Source organism: Aythya fuligula, chromosome 1, assembly GCF_009819795.1.
Source record: "Aythya fuligula isolate bAytFul2 chromosome 1, bAytFul2.pri, whole genome shotgun sequence".
Taxonomy (NCBI): domain Eukaryota; kingdom Metazoa; phylum Chordata; class Aves; order Anseriformes; family Anatidae; genus Aythya; species Aythya fuligula.
The window spans coordinates 130,718,437-130,736,797 of record NC_045559.1 but is presented as its reverse complement, the minus strand read 5'-3'; the positions used below and the strand labels follow the sequence as shown (position 1 = coordinate 130,736,797).

The following is an 18,361-nucleotide window of genomic DNA, read 5'->3' as shown; positions in this document are numbered from 1 at the left end:
AGCCCATATAAAACACATATCTGTCTGTCTACAGCTCCCATGATCTGAGAATTTAGTTCTGGATCTCACTGCAGCAGATGATGTGAAGTTATTCCAAGTTACACACTATATGGTATGCCATACTCAAAGCTAAGGCATCTCATTTTTTTCTCTTAAAAACAGAGCTTGAACTGAAGATCTATCCTTTAGAATGCCAGTTATCAGAAAAATAAGAGGAAATTGCTTGAAGTTTGATTTTCTATCATGTTTTCTCCATTTGGAACATCCCTGATGACAACTACTAAATTGTGTTGTAGCGAGGTGGGGGTTGGTCTATTCTCCTACGTGCCTGGTGACAGGACGAGGGGGAATGGGCTTAAGTTGCGCCAGGGGAGTTTTAGGTTGGATGTTAGGAAGAACTTCTTTACCGAAAGGGTTGTTAGGCATTGGAACAGGCTGCCTAGGGAAGTGGTGGAGTCACCATCCCTGGAAGTCTTTAAAAGATGTTTAGATGTAGAGCTTAGGGATATGGTTTAGTGGGGACTGTTAGTGTTAGGTCAGAGGTTGGACTCGATGATCTTGAGGTCTCTTCCAACCTAGAAATTCTGTGATTCTGTGATTCTGTGGTTCTGTGTTCAGGTCAATCAGGATGAGTGATTGAGTTCTGCTGATTTCTTGAGCAGGGAGAATGAGTGGGAGTTTAAGAGCACTTGGATGTTACAGGTGTAATATTCCTGGAGGAGGGTTTGAAACAAGATGCCCTTTACTGCAGAATGTGATTTGTGCTGCAGCTGGCAGCCAGTTTTTATTATGCTCGTTCATTAGCTATAACGTCTGAGTTCGGGTCTTCATTTGACATACATGTATAGTTCTTCATTTGATGTATTTAAAATTCCTTAGAAGCAATTGACAGTTTTAAATATTCTGAAAAAGAACAGGCAAAATACATTTACCCACCAAATTTTGAAGGCCTGATCTGATTGTATCAGCAAAATTAACAATATATTGTGGAGGAGCTTCTGCTGTTATCATCACTAATACTTTTGGGCCATGCCAAGGTTGTTAGTTTAGTTCTCTAGGAAGCCCGAAGTGTATTTTTAGAATCCAGAAGATATAAATAGCTTTTCTCTCTAAAAATAACAAAAAGTCTATGCTTGCAAGTCCTTGCAATGTTTGTCTTCTCCGCTAGGAAATTTGTCTCCAGCTTGACATCTAAGAAAAAATTCACTTGGCTGAGGCAAAATGGGCAAAATGACCTGCCTTCCTTTTCCCTTTTTCCCTTTTTCCCTTTTTCCCTTTTTCCCTTTTTCCCTTTTTCCCTTTTTCCCTTTTTCCCTTTCTCCTTTCCCTTTTTCCCCTTTCCCTTTTTCCTTTTCCATTTTCCCTTTCTCCTTTCCCTTTTCTCTTTCCCTTTTCTCTTTCCCTTTTCTCTTTCCCTTTTCTCTTTTCCTTTTTCCTTTTTCCTTTTTCCTTTTTCCTTTTTCCTTTTTCCTTTTTCCTTTTTCCTTTTTCCTTTTTCCTTTTTCCTTTTTCCTTTTTCCTTTCTCTACCTCTTTCTCTACCTCTTTCTAATCCTTCCCCTCTTCTCCTTTTTTTCTTTTATTTTTATTTTTTTTTAATGATTTGTGACTTGTCTGTGTAGCATACAAGAAGGTAATGATTCATAGAGCTTCCAGGAGAATACATAGCAAACTGAGATGAAGAAATATCTGCCTCTGAGCACTCAGCCACTTTTCTCTAAAATTTTATTCTGTGCTTGACATTTAATTTAAAATCTGGTTTGATTTAGCCTGAAGGAGTAGCAGAAAAGTTGTAAAGTACTTCATGTGAGAGGCATTGAATTCAAGATGTTATTTTCAGTCAGGCTTATTCTCAAGCCCATGACACAGCCATCAGCAGCTTCTGATGAGGAAGCAATAAAGTCAAAAACAGGAACATCCTGGCTTTAAAAACAGACCATGATTCAGAAATACCATTTATTTATCAAATTCAGTGTGATGCAGCAGGAAGGATTCAAAATGGCTATAAAAATGCATTAAAATTACATAAAGCTGTTAATATACATGTAGTTGCACAAACTCAGTCACTGCAGAAGCCTATGGGGAACATCACTGTAGGCTGCCAAAAAGCTACAGCCTTCTGATCTAGCTTTTAATAAGGAAAAAGTGTTCTTTTGTTTCCAATAATAAACAATTAATGGTTTGATCAATAATTTCATTACTGGTCATTTTTGTTGATGCACTCATGTGTCTATATTTTATTCAAGATCCCTTCAGGCCTCTTCATTCCCAGTATGGCTGTTGGAGCCATGGCTGGCAGGATGGTTGGGATTGGAGTAGAGCAGCTGGCGTATCACCATCATGACTGGATCATCTTCAGGAACTGGTGCAGACCTGGGGCAGACTGTGTCACACCAGGACTTTATGCTATGGTGGGAGCGGCAGCTTGCTTGGGTACAGTACCTGTTGATCACTGTGCATGTGTAACATGGGTATTTGGGCACCTACAAATTGGCTTAAGACAGCTTTATATTTGTATTAGGTTCTGTGCTGGCTTTCTGGATGTAATGAATTTGATGAGCTAAAGCATGGGCAGCTTCCTCAAAGGGTCTCTACCATGTAGTCAACACAAGCAGTTTGCAGTCACCAATGCCTGCTCCTTCTAATCTGAAAAAAAAACAACAATAAACAAAACAAAGACAAAAACAAAAACCAAACCAAACCAAACCAACAAGAAAAAATGCACAAAGAATGAAAGAATTAAAGTTAGTCTACTGATTTCAGTAGGTATTTTTTTGTTTTGTTTTTCCTTAGGTATAATGAAATTCACAGTAGCTGGAGTAAAGCTACTTCTTGTTTAGATTGTGCTCTCTCTCTAGTGCAGGAAACAGATTCCCAGGTCTGGCCAAATCTTAACCAACACAGAGGTAAAAATATGGTGTCTTATTATGGCTGTGTAACACACACTGGTCAACTGGGTTGTCTTTTTGTTTTCATTTTGACCATAGGCAAATAAATTTGATTACATTTAATCACTAAGCGTCCTTGGATTTAAAAAGAATGACCTGTTAACTTTTAGTGCTAGATCATTGAATCTTTCCTCATGTATCAAATTTCTGGGCATAAATCTAACAGGAATGTTGCAAGAATGCCATCTGAACACATTTTTGCCTTATCATGTCTTTCCCCTTCTGTACGTGCATGTTTTACCTCCTTTTGTTGTCATCATTGATACAATCATTAGATGATAAAATAACAGTAGGGAGGTATAACATGTTTAATGTAATTGGGTGAAAAGATGCACTCAGAGAAGAGCTGGAAAAGTGTCAGTTTCAGAATTTCTTGTTAACAAAGTTTGGATCATTTGTGTGATCAGTTATGGAGAAGCTAAGGGTAGGATTTATCTGTCTAAATTTACTGTCTGTAATGTAGACAGTAACGTCTGAGCTGTGTTGATACTTGTCACAGTCAATACAGAAAAATGAGATACTCAGAAGTTCAGTCTCATCTGGCAATAGACATCTAAAACCAGGCAAATGAACGGATGAATTTGTCCTTGAAGGATTTGGTTTGTCTCCAAAGACTTTAAAGGCAATCTGGATGACCACTGTGAGTATGAACACCTACAGCAATGTAGTGATGTAACAATAACTAGGTTTAATCTTACTGCCAGAAAGTGGAAAGCACTTTTTCTTACCCATAAATGGTCTTAATGTTCATAAAAGAAACAACACACAAAACGTTTGCTGTGATATTCCTGTTGATTGGTTAGTCAACAGTCACACCGTCTTTCAAAAGGTCCAAATCAAGGTGCAGAGGTTTTAATAGTACATTGAGACATACAGCAGCATGATAACCACTCATTCGTAAGCCCAGTGTTCTGTCTTGCTTAGGGAAAGCCTGTAACAAGTAGAGGAAGTATTAAACGATCCTTACTGTGATATCTGCTCCCAGCTTTTCAGGCTCAGTCATTAAGGCATTCCTGAGATGAAAGCTATATCCGGATCATCGTGTTAAATAATCAACAATTTAATTTTCCTGTATGTTGCTAGATTAAAAACATCTTTTAATGACCTGTTTGCTGATTTCTCGCATCTAAAATGGTGCCATATTTTGAGGCCTAAAAGTAGCAGATTTATTACTTTTACCTTTTGAACAGAGGCAAAGAAATGTTACCTAATAATTCAGTGATATATACACACTTGTCTACAGTTATATGATTGTTTTTATCCTTTAATGTAAACTGAAGGAGTAAGTATGCTTGTAATATGAGGAAAAGGATTGAAAAATATAACTACAACCCTGTCTATAGCTGCATGCCTAGACGTAGCTTTAGACCAAGTTGTCTGGGTTCAAACTGGGTGTTATACTAATACCAACATCTTGGGTTTAAGCTGTAATGTAGCTTGCAGTCAGTGGCCCTAAACTGTTCTTGTATAGAATTTTGTAGCCATGGCATATCTGGAGATAATGCTCAGTTTTCTTCTCAGTATGAATGCTACAGGTAACCCAATGGAAAGACCAGCTGTCAATGCTCCCTAGGCTGTACTCCTGCCTGTCCCAGCCATGGTACTTAGCTGATCCTTGGAGTTATTTTCAGGTTTAGTTTCCGAAGTATTCAGTGTAGCTGAGTTTTTTTGCATGCTTTCTGGTTTGACAGCACAAGCTTTTAGCATTCAATATTTGCTTTTCAATGTTGGCATCTTTGGCTTGAACAAGTTCACTCAACCTTTTTGATGAAAATTGCAGCACATGAAAAATCTCTTTCTTCATGTAAATATCCCCCAAATACTTCACAAAGTATAAGGGCAAAGTAGTCATCATGAATAATCTCATGGCTTTTAGAGTGTAAGACACAAAAATAGGAAAGAGTTGCTTAGCATGTACACTTAAAGAGCACTGAGGGGAATGTGACTGCTTTCCTTGTTGGCAGGTGGTGTTACCCGAATGACGGTCTCTCTGGTGGTGATTATGTTTGAGCTGACTGGAGGCCTGGAGTATATTGTACCTCTCATGGCTGCAGCTGTCACAAGCAAGTGGGTGGCAGATGCCTTTGGGAAAGAAGGGATCTATGAAGCTCACATTCATCTGAATGGTTACCCGTTTCTGGATGTGAAGGATGAATTTACACACCGAACCCTGGCAACAGATGTCATGAGACCGAGGCGTGGTGAAGCTCCTCTCTCTGTTCTGACACAGGACAGCATGACTGTGGAGGATGTTGAGACATTAATCAAGGAGACTGACTACAATGGCTTTCCAGTCGTGGTTTCAAAAGACTCAGAGAGACTTATTGGATTTGCACAGAGACGAGAGCTGATTCTTGCAATAAGTGAGTAGAGAGTATCTGTGTATGTGTGAGTGTGACTTCATTAGGGATTTTGACAGCATAGGGTGTTAACAGTGTTGTTCACCTTGAAGAGTGGATAAATAAGAACCAAGCCAAATTTTCCACAAATCTGGCTTTTACTTGTTGCTAGGACACATAGCTGGAAGCTCTTCTATTGCAACTGTAGCCTTGATGTTTGTGAGATAATTTTGTTGTCACTCACAATAGTACCATACAATGTGCTAGAGACAATAAAGATAAGCACGACTTGTATGACCAGAAGTTTGCCAGAACCAGATCAAATGTCACTGTGGTGCTGAGCTTCCTGTAGTCTCATGGGCTTCCAGTGGCAGCTGGGGCAGTTGCTAACCTTTGTCACCCTGTGACAAGGTGCATGTCCATGTATTTCTTTTTGTTTCACTATCTCAATTTTTTCTCACGTGCAGGTGTTTTGCACTAGAGATGGAAAACTTTTAATTGGAGGATGTCGATGTGATTAGATCTCAATTCTTGTTAAAGGATGGTTGAGTTTTGTTAAACATCCGGTGTAGAGCTAGCCGGTTAACTTACAGCATGATCTAGATCCATAAGGATTTTGACCCATCAGATCCTTTCCTGTATGGTCTGATGGCTAGGTGGGGATCGCAAAGATGTGTTATATGAAAGCGTTTCCACCTTCCTTATACCCAGAGACCCAAGTCTGCAGAGGTCTGCAAGCCTGGGAAATCAACTCCATGGTCTGCTCTCAATCTGAGTCCTATGGTGCTGAAGGCCACCCAGGCGGCCAGACAGGCTGCTGGCAGGGCATGGCTGCCTTATACTTTGCAGAGGGGTGAATTAGGAATATCCTAATCTCCCTGAAAAGGAATTATTCCTCTCTGTGTGAGCCTGTTTCATCCTTCTGCTTCAGGTACCTTTAAAAAAGCTGCTGTCTCAGATGGAGCTGAGGAAACTTCTATACTCTTCAGAAAAGAAAATCCCTAAATAGAAACTTGGGTTTAGAAGCCTACTTTCCTGCTCACAAGGACTTCTCACAAAACTAAAATGAGATTTGAAAGAATGGTGCTCTTTAAAAGCACATTTTTGGATACATGTGTATTTCTGTCTATCAGATGTAAAGAGATTCATTCCAAGTGATCAGACCTAAAATTTATATTCATTTATTCAGGGGTGTTCAGCTGTTACTTGGTTTTTCTCTTCTCATCCAATAGCAGAAATTCATCAGTGCTGGGATGCTATATACAGAAGAGAAAAAGAAATGACAGAGCCCAATTTTCTCCCTATAATATGCAATGCAGAATTCTCTTCAGTAAGAAATGCGTTTCTGTTTTTTGCCCTTCTGTGGTGTAAGTTGCCATTGCAATTACACAGAAAAGAGTCTATGAACTCAATTAATTTTGCATTTATAAGGAATTTCTCAAAACACAGGAAAGCAGAACAGATATTGCTGCCAGTTTTACAGCTCCTCTAACTACACAATTGCAACTTAACTTCCAAGGTGTATGGGAATTTAATTAATTAATTTATTTATTTTGTTAAAAACACACTATCACTGGTTGCTTCTTCCTCTAAAAAGAAGGGAAAAAAAGCGTCTATGAAGTCATAATCCTCTGCATACCAGTCTCAGTATAAGAGAATTTTAAATACACCAAAGTAAGGTCCAAGTCTGCTGCAATGCCCTCTTTAAACAACCAGTTTTGTCTGAGGGCTAATCTTCCTTTGGTAGTAACAAAAGGTGTACATCCAATCTAGGATAGTAAGTATGTGCCTGTAGTTTCACCAAAAGCATAAATGCTAAGAGTTTATGCCATTTATGAAATAGTTTGTATTTTATCCTACTTTTGCTAATAATTTTCAAATGTCTTCTGCAATCCCCTGTGAGAAGTAAAAAACCTTAATTAAATGTTTTTGGCCTGCCCCATGTCTGGCTTTTACAGTGTGCATGACATGTCAGGGCTGTAACACTTGCTGCCATCCTAACTTTATAGCCTTCTGCGTCTCCCTTGCAGAGAGGTATGTCAGTGAGAAAACTGCATGGAGTGAAGGTGCAAAGCCCTCACTTCAAAACCAGAAAGATCTGACACAGTCTGAAGTGAGTCATAAGTTTGAGCAGCTGAATCTTTTGATTCAGGTCATAAATGGCAACATAAATTCAACATGGTTGAATAGGCTTGCTAGGAGATATGTGAAAATGCCCAGCTATGCACAATAACAAAGAAATTAATTAAGAATAAACTCAGTGAACATTTTAGATCAAAATGCTTTCCTGTTTGAAAACTGTTTCTCTGACATCCACATATTCCAGAAGAAAAGGTACTGTGTCCTGACCTGATCTAATTAAGAGTATCTTTAATAGAATCAGAGACAGAACTGAGATTTAAAACCAAAATCTTATCTTCATAGATAAGTTTTCCTAAGAGGCTTAGCTGTAAGGGACCTTTGGTAATGGTCTTTCTCTTGTGCTGGACATGACTGCTCCCTGATTTCATTCTGGGCCAACTCTGTGATACAACAGTTAATCTTTCCAGTACTTCATAACTTTAGGTGAGTATGGTTTGTGTCTTTGTGACTTAAAATCTAGATTTGGTATCACTTTTCTAAGAGACATGGTATATGATTCCAGTACAGGGCAGAGCAAAACACTGGTTTTGTACCAAGCTAGCAATGTTTTGATAGTTAATCTTTCACTGAAGGGTAAAGTTGCTTTGCATTTATTGCAGAAGTCGTTTCTGCTCTTGGGTAATAAATAATGACAGAGTATGTGTTGTATGACAGAGAATGTGTTGTGAACTTCCACCTCAGCTTGCTTCACAGTTGTGTTCATGGAGCCATACCCTAAGTCTCTCTAAACTATAAAATTACTGGCCAGGAGACAGACATCACATGTGGTAAAGCATCTTTTATTCTCCTGTTCGGGTTCTTATCTCCTGTTCAGCCTGACAGCATCCAGAGATACTGGAGTAATCTCTACAACCAGTATAGCCCCATCTGTGCAGCCCTGTAGCCAGAGAATGAGGCCTTTGGAAAATCAGAGTAAGGCTTGCAGATGTATCTCTGCTTTTACTACATTGTGCTCCACAGAATGTATCCTCAGTTTGAACTAGCTTTGGTACCTCTATGCAATGACATGTTGTGACATTATATACAATCATAGAATATTTCTGAGTATATGCTTTCAGCTAAGAAACTTCAGCTTTCTCTTGCTTGATTAAATGTGCATCCGCAGTGTGCAGACCCAGGGAATTCACGGGAGAAATTCCCTCACACAACTGACTTGCTCTAGAAATGTATCCAGTCCCTGTAAAGTGGATGGCAATGCCACTTGTGATTGCTCTGAAGCACCTTCAGGAGGATTGAGTCCTTCTGTTGGTCCTTGTTGAGCAGGCGGGCAAGCAGGTCAGGTGAACTTGGGTGGTCAGAGTCACCCTCTGGGAATATGTGTCTATGTTTAAGATGACTCCTACTTTACAGTCTTACAGTCGGGGAGTATTTGACTCTGTAAAGCTCTTTTTTCATTTGGCTAGCTTCAGAGGTGTTGTACAGAAGGCAGAATCCAGGACACAAACCAGGTAGCCGGCATAATGTGCTTTCCCCAATGTGGAATTGAAAGAGCAACATAGTTAACATAGGCTGTGAACTCCTGAATATGAGAGGCCATTTCACATTTGGGAGAATTAATTCACTCTGTAGCTATGACAAAAGTCTTCTGTATTGATTACTCTGTAGAGCCAGACATCACCATCCACTCCTTCTGTTAAGTTATATCTATTTTCCTTATCCACTGACTGCAAAAATCATCTGTTCTTCTGTTTTACCTTCTCTCTTAACTCCTCCATGCAGTGAGATTGCATATAAAGTCCACCATTTTTATGATGCTACTGAATTTGCTCAAAATTACTACATCATTCAAGTTGCTCCAGAGAGATGTTTGGCTTTGAAGAGTGAAGTCATGGCTTTGGCTAATCACTGTTGTCCAGGGTCATTGCTGCTTTGGGAACAGCAAGTAGTAACTAAAGTGCTTGGGCCTGTTGCTTTGGGTGCAGCTTCAGGAAGGAAATACCTAGCTGTCAAGGGCTTTTATCAAAGGGTGGGACTTACCTTCAGTTTGATTAATGATACCTCTTACTGCAGATCATATATCAAAGAGTTATGCAGGCATGTTCACACTTGAAATTGGATGTATGAATCAAAACAAGATGAGACAAAGTTAGCATCATTCCTATAAATTGCAATAGGACTTGTAATATGTGGAGTGAGAAAGTTGAGAATCATAATATAGTGATACTAGGTTTGAGCCAGCACTGCTCTGGTTCCAGAAATATTACAAGACAATGATCATTACAAGGAAAAAAGTGCAGCTGGAACATGTTGGAAACCATTACTGTCTACACGTTACAAGTTGCAGAAGCAAGTTTCTGCATTTTGATTGATGGAAATGAGCTCCAAGAATATATACATATGCTTTGAGTATGTCTGATTTGCTGTGCCTCTCAAGAACAGAAGCAGCCTATATTAATCAAAGATAACAATTCATACCATTTCCAAGAATTTATACAAAAAAAAAAAAAAAAAGAAAGAATGAAACCCTCAGAGCCAAACAAAAGATATACTTTTTCTGGGGAAAGACAAGTAGTCTTTCATTTGGAAATCCATCTCAAACGTTGTTCACACCCTGTAGTGATGAATAGAAATGAGGTAAACACTACAGAGAAAATAAACCACTTCTATGCTAAGAATTCTTGTGGGGTGATACTTTAAAGTAAAAGGCTTATACTGATCATGTAAAATCCAGCTGTAGTGTGCAGTTCACTTCATCGTTTGATCAAAGTATGAATGAAAGCTTTTGACCTTTTGAAAAGGTTCAAATACATACTGTTGAGGAAAATGTATCAAACTCATTTACTGCTATATATTGTTCCTCCTTTTGGTATCTTCTGTTAAGTAGGAAGCTTATTTTTTCTGCCCTTTTAGAGTCTCTCTATATAAACTCTATTTGAGAACTTAAGTGCAAAAGTGCATAATTTTCCCTGCAACCTGGAGAGGTGTGCCATTCTAGAATAACACCCACACTGCTCCCATATTCCTGGGAAGTGATTTAGTCTTTTGCTACTTTTACGTTCATAAATAAATTTGCCATGCTCAGGTTTCATCAGCCCCACTGAGAAATCAGGAAACAAATAGGCTGCTCCAAAGCGACTGGGACCATATACAGGCTGTTGACTCCTCTCCTTCATGTGTGCAATAGAAGTTTCTGTTGTGATTCTCACAATGGAGGAAACATCCTATAACCATTTGAATTTGACAGTGATTTGGATTAGTGATGTTAATGAATGCAATGAGCCACGCTTTTATTCAGGAAAACATTATGCCAATCAAGTAAAAGTATGTATTTGTAAAAATGTTGAGCAAACTATATCAGAAGGAAACTCATATTTTCTCCAAGACCTCAACTCTTAGGACCTCGGTAACTGTCTGACAAAAGGCTACTACTGCCTCTGCTTTCCAAGGGAGGACATAGTTTTTTCATTGTTATTATCAAGCCTGATTAACAGGCCTGACTCATGGTCTGCCTTGATCTTTCTTTATGCAGAGAATGCAAGGCAGCGTCAGGATGGGGTGGTGAGCAATTCCATTGTGTATTTCACTGAGGACCCCCCAGAACTGCCACCCAATAGTCCCCATCCACTGAAGTTGCGGCGTATTCTCAACCTGAGCCCTTTCACCGTCACTGACCACACACCAATGGAGACCGTGGTAGATATCTTCCGGAAACTTGGACTCCGACAGTGTCTTGTCACTCGCAGTGGGTGAGTAGATGCTGAGTCAAGCACGCTTCAAGAATCTTAGGTTTTCTTTAGCATTAACAAAAACACTGTTTGTGCATCTAAAGCCAAGTATAGATAGTAACTAATTAATCAGCACCTCTGAGACACTCAGATGAATATTTATATCCTATTTTGTGGGTGGAAAACCGAAGGGAAGTGTGCCCAGTCTCTCTTCAGGGCAGCAAAAGAAATCAGACTCACAACCAAAATGCTCCTACTGGGAGTCATGGTTCATGCTATTCTGCCAAGTCCTTAGTGTATTTTTATTTAAATAAGGTAAAGATAAATACAAAATAATCTGTTGTGACTCCTACTGTATTTTCATTTTCAACAGAAGCAGATCTGGCAAGTAGTATTGTTTGCAAATGATGTGCCTGTTCCTAGACATCCAGCTAGATTGGATACTTATAAAGACTGTGATAAAGATGTCAGTTGAGGAAAATTAATTCATTCTGCTTTCTTTAATGGAAAGTTCAAAGTCATATAAACTGAAAGTCCACGAAAAAGTGTGGGCAAACATGACATTAGAAGAGCATAAAGCTGCATAGTATGCAGTAGAAATAAATCTGGTGGTTCCAATGAGGTTTCCGTTAATTTGGGAGTATTGCTCATCACAGGAACTTTACAACAGGACCGCAAAAGTAGAGCCATCATTTTCAAATGTGGAAGACTAAAATTTAGTCTTCTGCAAAACCCCTTTTTGTTATTCAAATACATTGCATATAATCTGTTAGTATCAACAGAGTGCACTCAGCATTATAAAAAACAAGTACCATTTCTTGGGACAGACGTGTAGGTTCTGTTTTGAGGTGCTTCAATTTGGAAATTTTCATCTTGAGTTCTTTTAGTTCATTTCACTAAATGAAAGGTGGAATAGCTCTAACAAGGACATAGTTTCAAAATTCAGTGCCTCACTGCCTTCAAGGAATATAAATAAAAACCCTGGAACATTGAGCGTTAAAAAGTTTTTTTACTCTTGGGGCTAGATGACCTGTAAGTCTCACATTTTGTGACAGATACAATTCATTTAGTATCATATAAGTGTGAAATTATCACTCAAAGTTGAAGGAAGTGTTATGTCAGAAAGTGAGAGTTTCAGAAAGCCCATGCTTTTGCTTAGTTCATGTACTATTAAACCCCATGCATGTCCTACATCAGGTCACTGGTGCCTTGGTTTTATGCTGTGGATCCTCTGCAGCCTGAGCCTAAGGGAATTCATTAGTTTGTCATATGAAATGTCGGTAATTGTAGCTCCTTGCTCAATCATGTTCTCAGCAAAAGGAGATAACAACCCAAAATATTTCATTTAATGATCATGGCTGAGGTAGTAAACATACATGAAGTGAGAATGCTTTTTATAAAACAGAATTTCTAGGAAATAGGATGGACAGTGTTAATGGAAGCACTAAAAATGTCCCTGTAGCTAAAGAGGAAAAAAAAAAGCATGATAAATGAGATGATTGTTGACCTTTCCTTTCCTTTTCTCCTCTAGGAGGCTGCTGGGTATCATAACTAAAAAGGATGTATTAAGACATATGGCTCAAATGGCAAACCAGGACCCTGAATCTATCATGTTTAACTAGTCTGGTAAAGGACGAAGAAAGTAACCCCAGAGGAATCCCTTCTAGATTAACACAAAGGCTATGTTCAGTGTTTCATTTTGTTTAAAGAGAAAATGTAATGTGTCTGAGGAATGGCCTAATATGTCTCCGACAGAGGGAGTGGATGCAGGATGGCACTTATTTAATGAGGAAAGCAGTTTAGAAGCTCTGAGCAGCTGCAGACATCAAGCTGTGTTTCCTTAATGAGTTACCTAACAGCTCAATTGGTGCATTGGTGGGCGTAAGTGATGTGGTGCTGAGAGACAAAGAGCCAGGAGCACCAGTGGGATGCATAAACATTCACAGGAACTCAGGAGGCAGGTGTGAAGACTAGCAGACACCGTTTATGCATAAATTGTTAGCAAAGATTTGTGTTCCAAACTAGGGAGCGTGTATGAGTAATGCCAGTTGTATTTGTTACTGAAATCATGGCTATTTGTTTGCTAGAGAATTATACCATTTTCATGAGAAAAAAAACGTCATATTTTAAAATGAAAATTTTTGTCACCCTCATTTATTTTTTTAAAAGTTAAGTGTTTTGGGACTGAAATTAAAGGAGCAAAAGCACACTTAAATTCATTTTAAAATGTAGTGTCCCCTGCTCCCTGTTTTAGTCCTTTGAATTTTACAATTTATATATATACAATTTATAAATATACAGTTCAGCATTTCTGTCAAACAGCTTTTCTTTATTAATATTGAAATGTGACTTATTTCTAAGGATTTATTATTTCTCTATGCAATTTTGCATACAGGTACTGTAATATTTAGTATTACGTGGTTTGCTATGACAACAGGAAAAAGCATAAAAGCCCATGGAGGTATTTTCAAAGGCAGAAAAGGGAGACTGGTATCCAGCTCTCATCAAAGCTAGTGACAAGAAATAGAATCTTTCGCCTGCCTCCCCTTATGTAAACAAAAATAATTTTTCACAGACTTATGAAGTTCTGCATTGATTTCTTATTCTCCATTTAGTTCCTTTTCTTTGTTGCCTTTTCTTGGCACTTGTCCGCGCCTGCCAAGAGATCGGTTAAGTTAATTTAACAACCACAGACATTTATTCTGTAGCAGATCTACTCTTTACACTTCTACTGTTAGTAATAGGACTGCAGAATTGCTCCCCACAACACTGTGGCAAGGATAAGGGATCAAAGCAACTGAGAATGCAAATGACAATAGCAAGGCTTTAATTACTGATCTATTTGCAGCAAGAACCCTCAGTAGGAACCTCTAAGCCACTCAGGTAAAAATGCTACGTTTTCTTAAACCCTGGTTCTGGTCCTGCATAAGATAAACACAGTCAACATTGTCTGTGTCAAAATACTAGCACTTTAGTCAAGACTGCTGTCACTAATAGGTGACCAAATTCTACGCTAAGTAACACATAATTCACACTGCCCAGTGTTTGGTTTACAACCAGCAACATAAAGATAATGACTGGAGTTAGGCTGGATCCTAACTTAGGTTCCTCGAATCCCCAGCAGGAGGGCCTTCTGACCACCTGAGAGTCTGGACTATTCATTGAGGCATCTAAATCCTCTACTATTTTTGCTCAAATATATATAGATACCAGTAGATACCAGTTTGGATGCATCTTTTGCATCCAAATATTTTTCAGAGACAGAGATTATGGAAGAAGAATATGCCAGATGAACCTTTCATTACTCCAGACAAAACCCAAACTGTGTTAAATTGTAGGCAGTGTGCATGATCATTGTGTCCCTGAACTGAGACAACTAGCCAGGTGCACCCTAAGTTAGATGCCCAAAGTTACAAATTCTTCCTCTTATCTCCAGTGACCCTGCTTCCGTCTGGCAGGTGTCCCACTGCATTCACAAAAACTATGGCCCAAATTGTTTAAGTAAAAGAAACGGAAGTGAAAGGATAATTTTAATCTGCTAAATACAGCATTTAACAATAGTGTTTGCAACAGACTGACATAAATATATGTAGCTCTGGCCAAAGCCCATAGATATTTCAGTGTATATTTTTGTTAAACATCTGCAGTACAATGTATTATTAAAGGGATATTGTTAAAACTATGAAAACTATAGGACTGAGCAACCCTTTCACTCTGAAAATAGGAAATGCAACATAACATTGTTGTTTCTTTTGTTTTGTCTTTGAAGCAGTCATCAACCAAACTCATAAAAAAGCAACCGACTTAACCACCAAGCTCCTGAAAATTGGATTCCCTCATCTGAAGAGAGATGCCATCTTAAAAAATCAGTAAATTTCCAAAACTAAGCCCAAATGGGGCTTAGTACAAATGTCAGGTTCTAACCAAAATTATGAGAATCTAAGCTTGCTAACTTTTGAGGGCACTCTTGCTCTGATATTGAAACTGAAGTGTTTAACTTTTCATTCTTATAGATCTTAATGTTAGTATATGTTTGATGAACACTTTCTCCATCTCCCTGTATGTTTATGTGGGAAGCAAATGTGCAAACTCTCCCACTTGAACACTTCTAAATACCTCTTTTGCTCAGAAGTCAATTGAAATAAGTTAGGAAGTCCATTTAATTGAAATCAAACCCCATGCTTCACATATGTCAGGGAAAAGGAGAGGTCTTAATGCCTTCTCTGTTGGCCAAGGAAATTTCAGTCCATGCCACACTAGAATTTAGTCCATGGCAGAGCTAACTTTGAAGAGCATTCAGAGCATGTGTTTGCTAACAGAAACCAGGATAATACATCCATGCTGAAATAAAATGTCATTTCCTGAGGAAAAAGATATTGAGTCAGCTAACTGAGATTAAACTCGTTGTGAATACAAACTCATCTGGGTATTGACTAGGGTTATGGCTCAGTCCATGGTTATGCATAGGCATAAACTTGCGTGGCAAATTCGCCTTAGTACCCAGAGGCCTGATCCACTAAAACCAACAGCCAGCTCTGTGATATCTTGTTGGCTCCTCTTATTAGGCTGCATATGAGAAGGACTCAGGGATGTTCAAGGACTTAAGAACAGGGTCCATAAGACCAGCATGGTGGTAGTTTGTAGGAAGCAACAACAGAAGCAATTGAGACTTTAACTTTGGGACTACGACCCAAGCTAGAAGGTGGGTAAATGAGGGTCCAGCTCTTTTTTACCAAACATGTTCCTCTTTAAATGGCATCGTTTAAATATTTAAGGGTCAGAGAAAAAGGTTTGAATGTGTAACTGTGTACATGGGTGGTTAGACTGCTGCTCTTAGTTCCAAAGTCTGTTCAAAATACACTAAATCCCCTTAGAGCAGGGACTGACATCTAGCTCTGCAGAAATGGCATAGGAATAGCTGACTTCAGCTGCTTGGTGTTATCATGGCTGAGTTAATGCTAGAATGATGAGGAAAGCTTAGAAATAGGACAGACTTCGATAATGAGAAAACTTCCAGAGATGGTAGTTGGCTGTAAGTCCTTCTGCTGAATTTCCTTCATGCTACAATTTTCATTGCTCTTAGAGTTTGAGTGGCTGCATGGAAAACACTTGTATAAATTAATATCATGCTTTTTGCAAAAAATGCAGTTATAATGTAATAATTCCCCATAACAAGCCCATTATTAGTTACCATTTTCCATCCTTATTCCCAAATGTGTCTCAGAAGTCAGTGAATAGACTCTAAAAGGCATAGATCTCAGCCTTAAGTATTTGAATCTGTAAAACTCAAAATAGCCTGTTGAATCTGAGTTACATATGTACTTTGATATCCAGCGTTCAGTTTATGCAACCTCACATTCATGTAGTTGGATTTAAATCCTCACATTCAAGCAGTTGGACTTTGATGTCACATTAAACAAGAGAACAAAAACCTTTGAATGATGCAAGTTCAGTATTGTACCTTTGTTTTGCATGAACTGTGTTCAGTTACATTCAGCTTCTGATGTATACTTGAAGCAATTTGTACCAGAAAGTTTATTAAAACAGAGAACATGGATGGGATTAGCCAGATCCTTTGGCTGTCACAGTGACACTAATTATTAATTCTTATGCTTTGCAGAAGCAGAAAAAGAATGTTTAAGAATTACAGAAGACCCATTGATTCTGTGTTGGAATGACACTATTGTTAAGAATATTGTTTTGCTTTTTTTGTTTGTTTTAACTGTAGAAAATGGTATATATGTTGCACCTTATCAAAAACAATGATTGGACTCTATTTTTTAAATAAAACTGACTTACTGTATTGGAAACATTGCTTGAACATATTATTAATTGGAATATTGTATCATAATGTCTCTGTATGATTTTGATGTTTCTTTTTACCGCCTATAGGAATAATTCAAGCCGGATTAATGCTTTAGGATATCTAGTTCAGCTTTGGGTTACTTCATATGAAATTAGAAGTTAGTCCATGAAGTAGACTTCAAAGAATCAACCTTGACAGCTGGCTGTTTCATTTTTGGAAGGAAATTATTTTCACTTCAGCATCACAAATCCTTTATTAAAGAAATCTAAAAAGAGAAGAAAAAAGATTTATCCTATCAGGCTCTTCTGTTTACAATCGTCATGAAATTTGTTTAAAGTTAAATGTCACAAAGCCCTTACTATTTCAGACTTTGTTTTTTTTTTTTTTTTTTTTTTTTTTTTTTTTCATTTTTACCTTAGTTTAGAGCTAGGCCCAAAGACTGAAAATGGCAGGTTCAGTTGTGCACATTTACTTGGATGAAACATCCCTTAAATGACAGAACTTTTATGTAGTAGCAGAAAATGAGATTCATCCTGATTAATGTACTAACAAGCAAATAGAAAGGCGCTATGGCATTATGCAAATAAGACATTAATCAATGGTTTATCCAAAAGAAGCATTACAGATTTAAAGGCATGCTCCAGGGAACAAATCTGATAAGACTGATATGTCAGCATTATCCTAATTTAAGTTAAATTACTCACTTCAGAAGCTGGTGCTGGAGTCCCAGGGCCTCCAGCTTGCTCCGTGGATTGCTGTAGCTCTAACATGGCCCAATGCACACATGAAGAAGCCAGTAGGCATCAGGCTTGCAGCAGCATAAATAAGCAGTAATTGTTCCTGTAGGTTGTAGTTGGTCACGAGGGACTGAGCCTTAGACCTACCTGTCATCACTTGTGACGGCAGACCAGGAAATGGAAGAGAAAATGTTGAGAGGAATCCAGCGCTGCCCTGTCACAGCTGTGCACCACACATCCTGGCCTAGGTGCTCAGTTCTGCTAAACCAAATGGCCTGTTGCTATCCACATGCCTTTCTGCTCCTTCAGGAGCCCCCTCCTTATTTACTTGCTACAAGCAATATTGTAGCAAATTACAATTTTTGTCCTGGTCCTCTGCTCCAGCTCCAAATGCAATCTTGCTCCCACTGTGGTAGCTTAGTCCACCACCAAGCACCATTTTACAGACTACATCCCACACAAGAAAGGTGCACCTGTGGTAGGTGAGCTTTTCTCATGGTATACAGGATTTTTTATCACTCCCTGCTGAAGGACATGGAAAACTTGGTGTGACTTGCAGTGGTATTCTGCATTGAGTTTTCTGATTGTTTTTTGGCTTGCTATCTTAACACATTACCAAAAAGATGGACTTTTCAGAAAAATAGTTGCTGTATTTGCACAGATCAATGTATGTTCACCATCTCAGCCAGTAAGTAGTGAATCCTCAGTGAAGGCAATCAGGAGCT

The 18,361-nt window shown here is 38.6% G+C and overlaps 1 protein-coding gene across 1 annotated transcript in view; it reads left to right on the top strand.

The window, feature by feature from the left end:
• Window positions 1-16,903, top strand: part of CLCN4 (chloride voltage-gated channel 4) — a 44,085-nt gene extending 27,182 nt beyond the window's left edge. Inside the window, exons 9-12 of the mRNA XM_032207627.1 lie at window positions 2,246-2,432; window positions 4,912-5,310; window positions 10,898-11,114; window positions 12,625-16,903. Of these exons, the coding sequence (XP_032063518.1) occupies window positions 2,246-2,432; window positions 4,912-5,310; window positions 10,898-11,114; window positions 12,625-12,715 (894 nt within the window). The 3' untranslated portion in view covers window positions 12,716-16,903. The remainder of the gene's footprint in view (window positions 1-2,245; window positions 2,433-4,911; window positions 5,311-10,897; window positions 11,115-12,624) is intronic.
• Window positions 16,904-18,361: the final 1,458 nt, after the last annotated feature.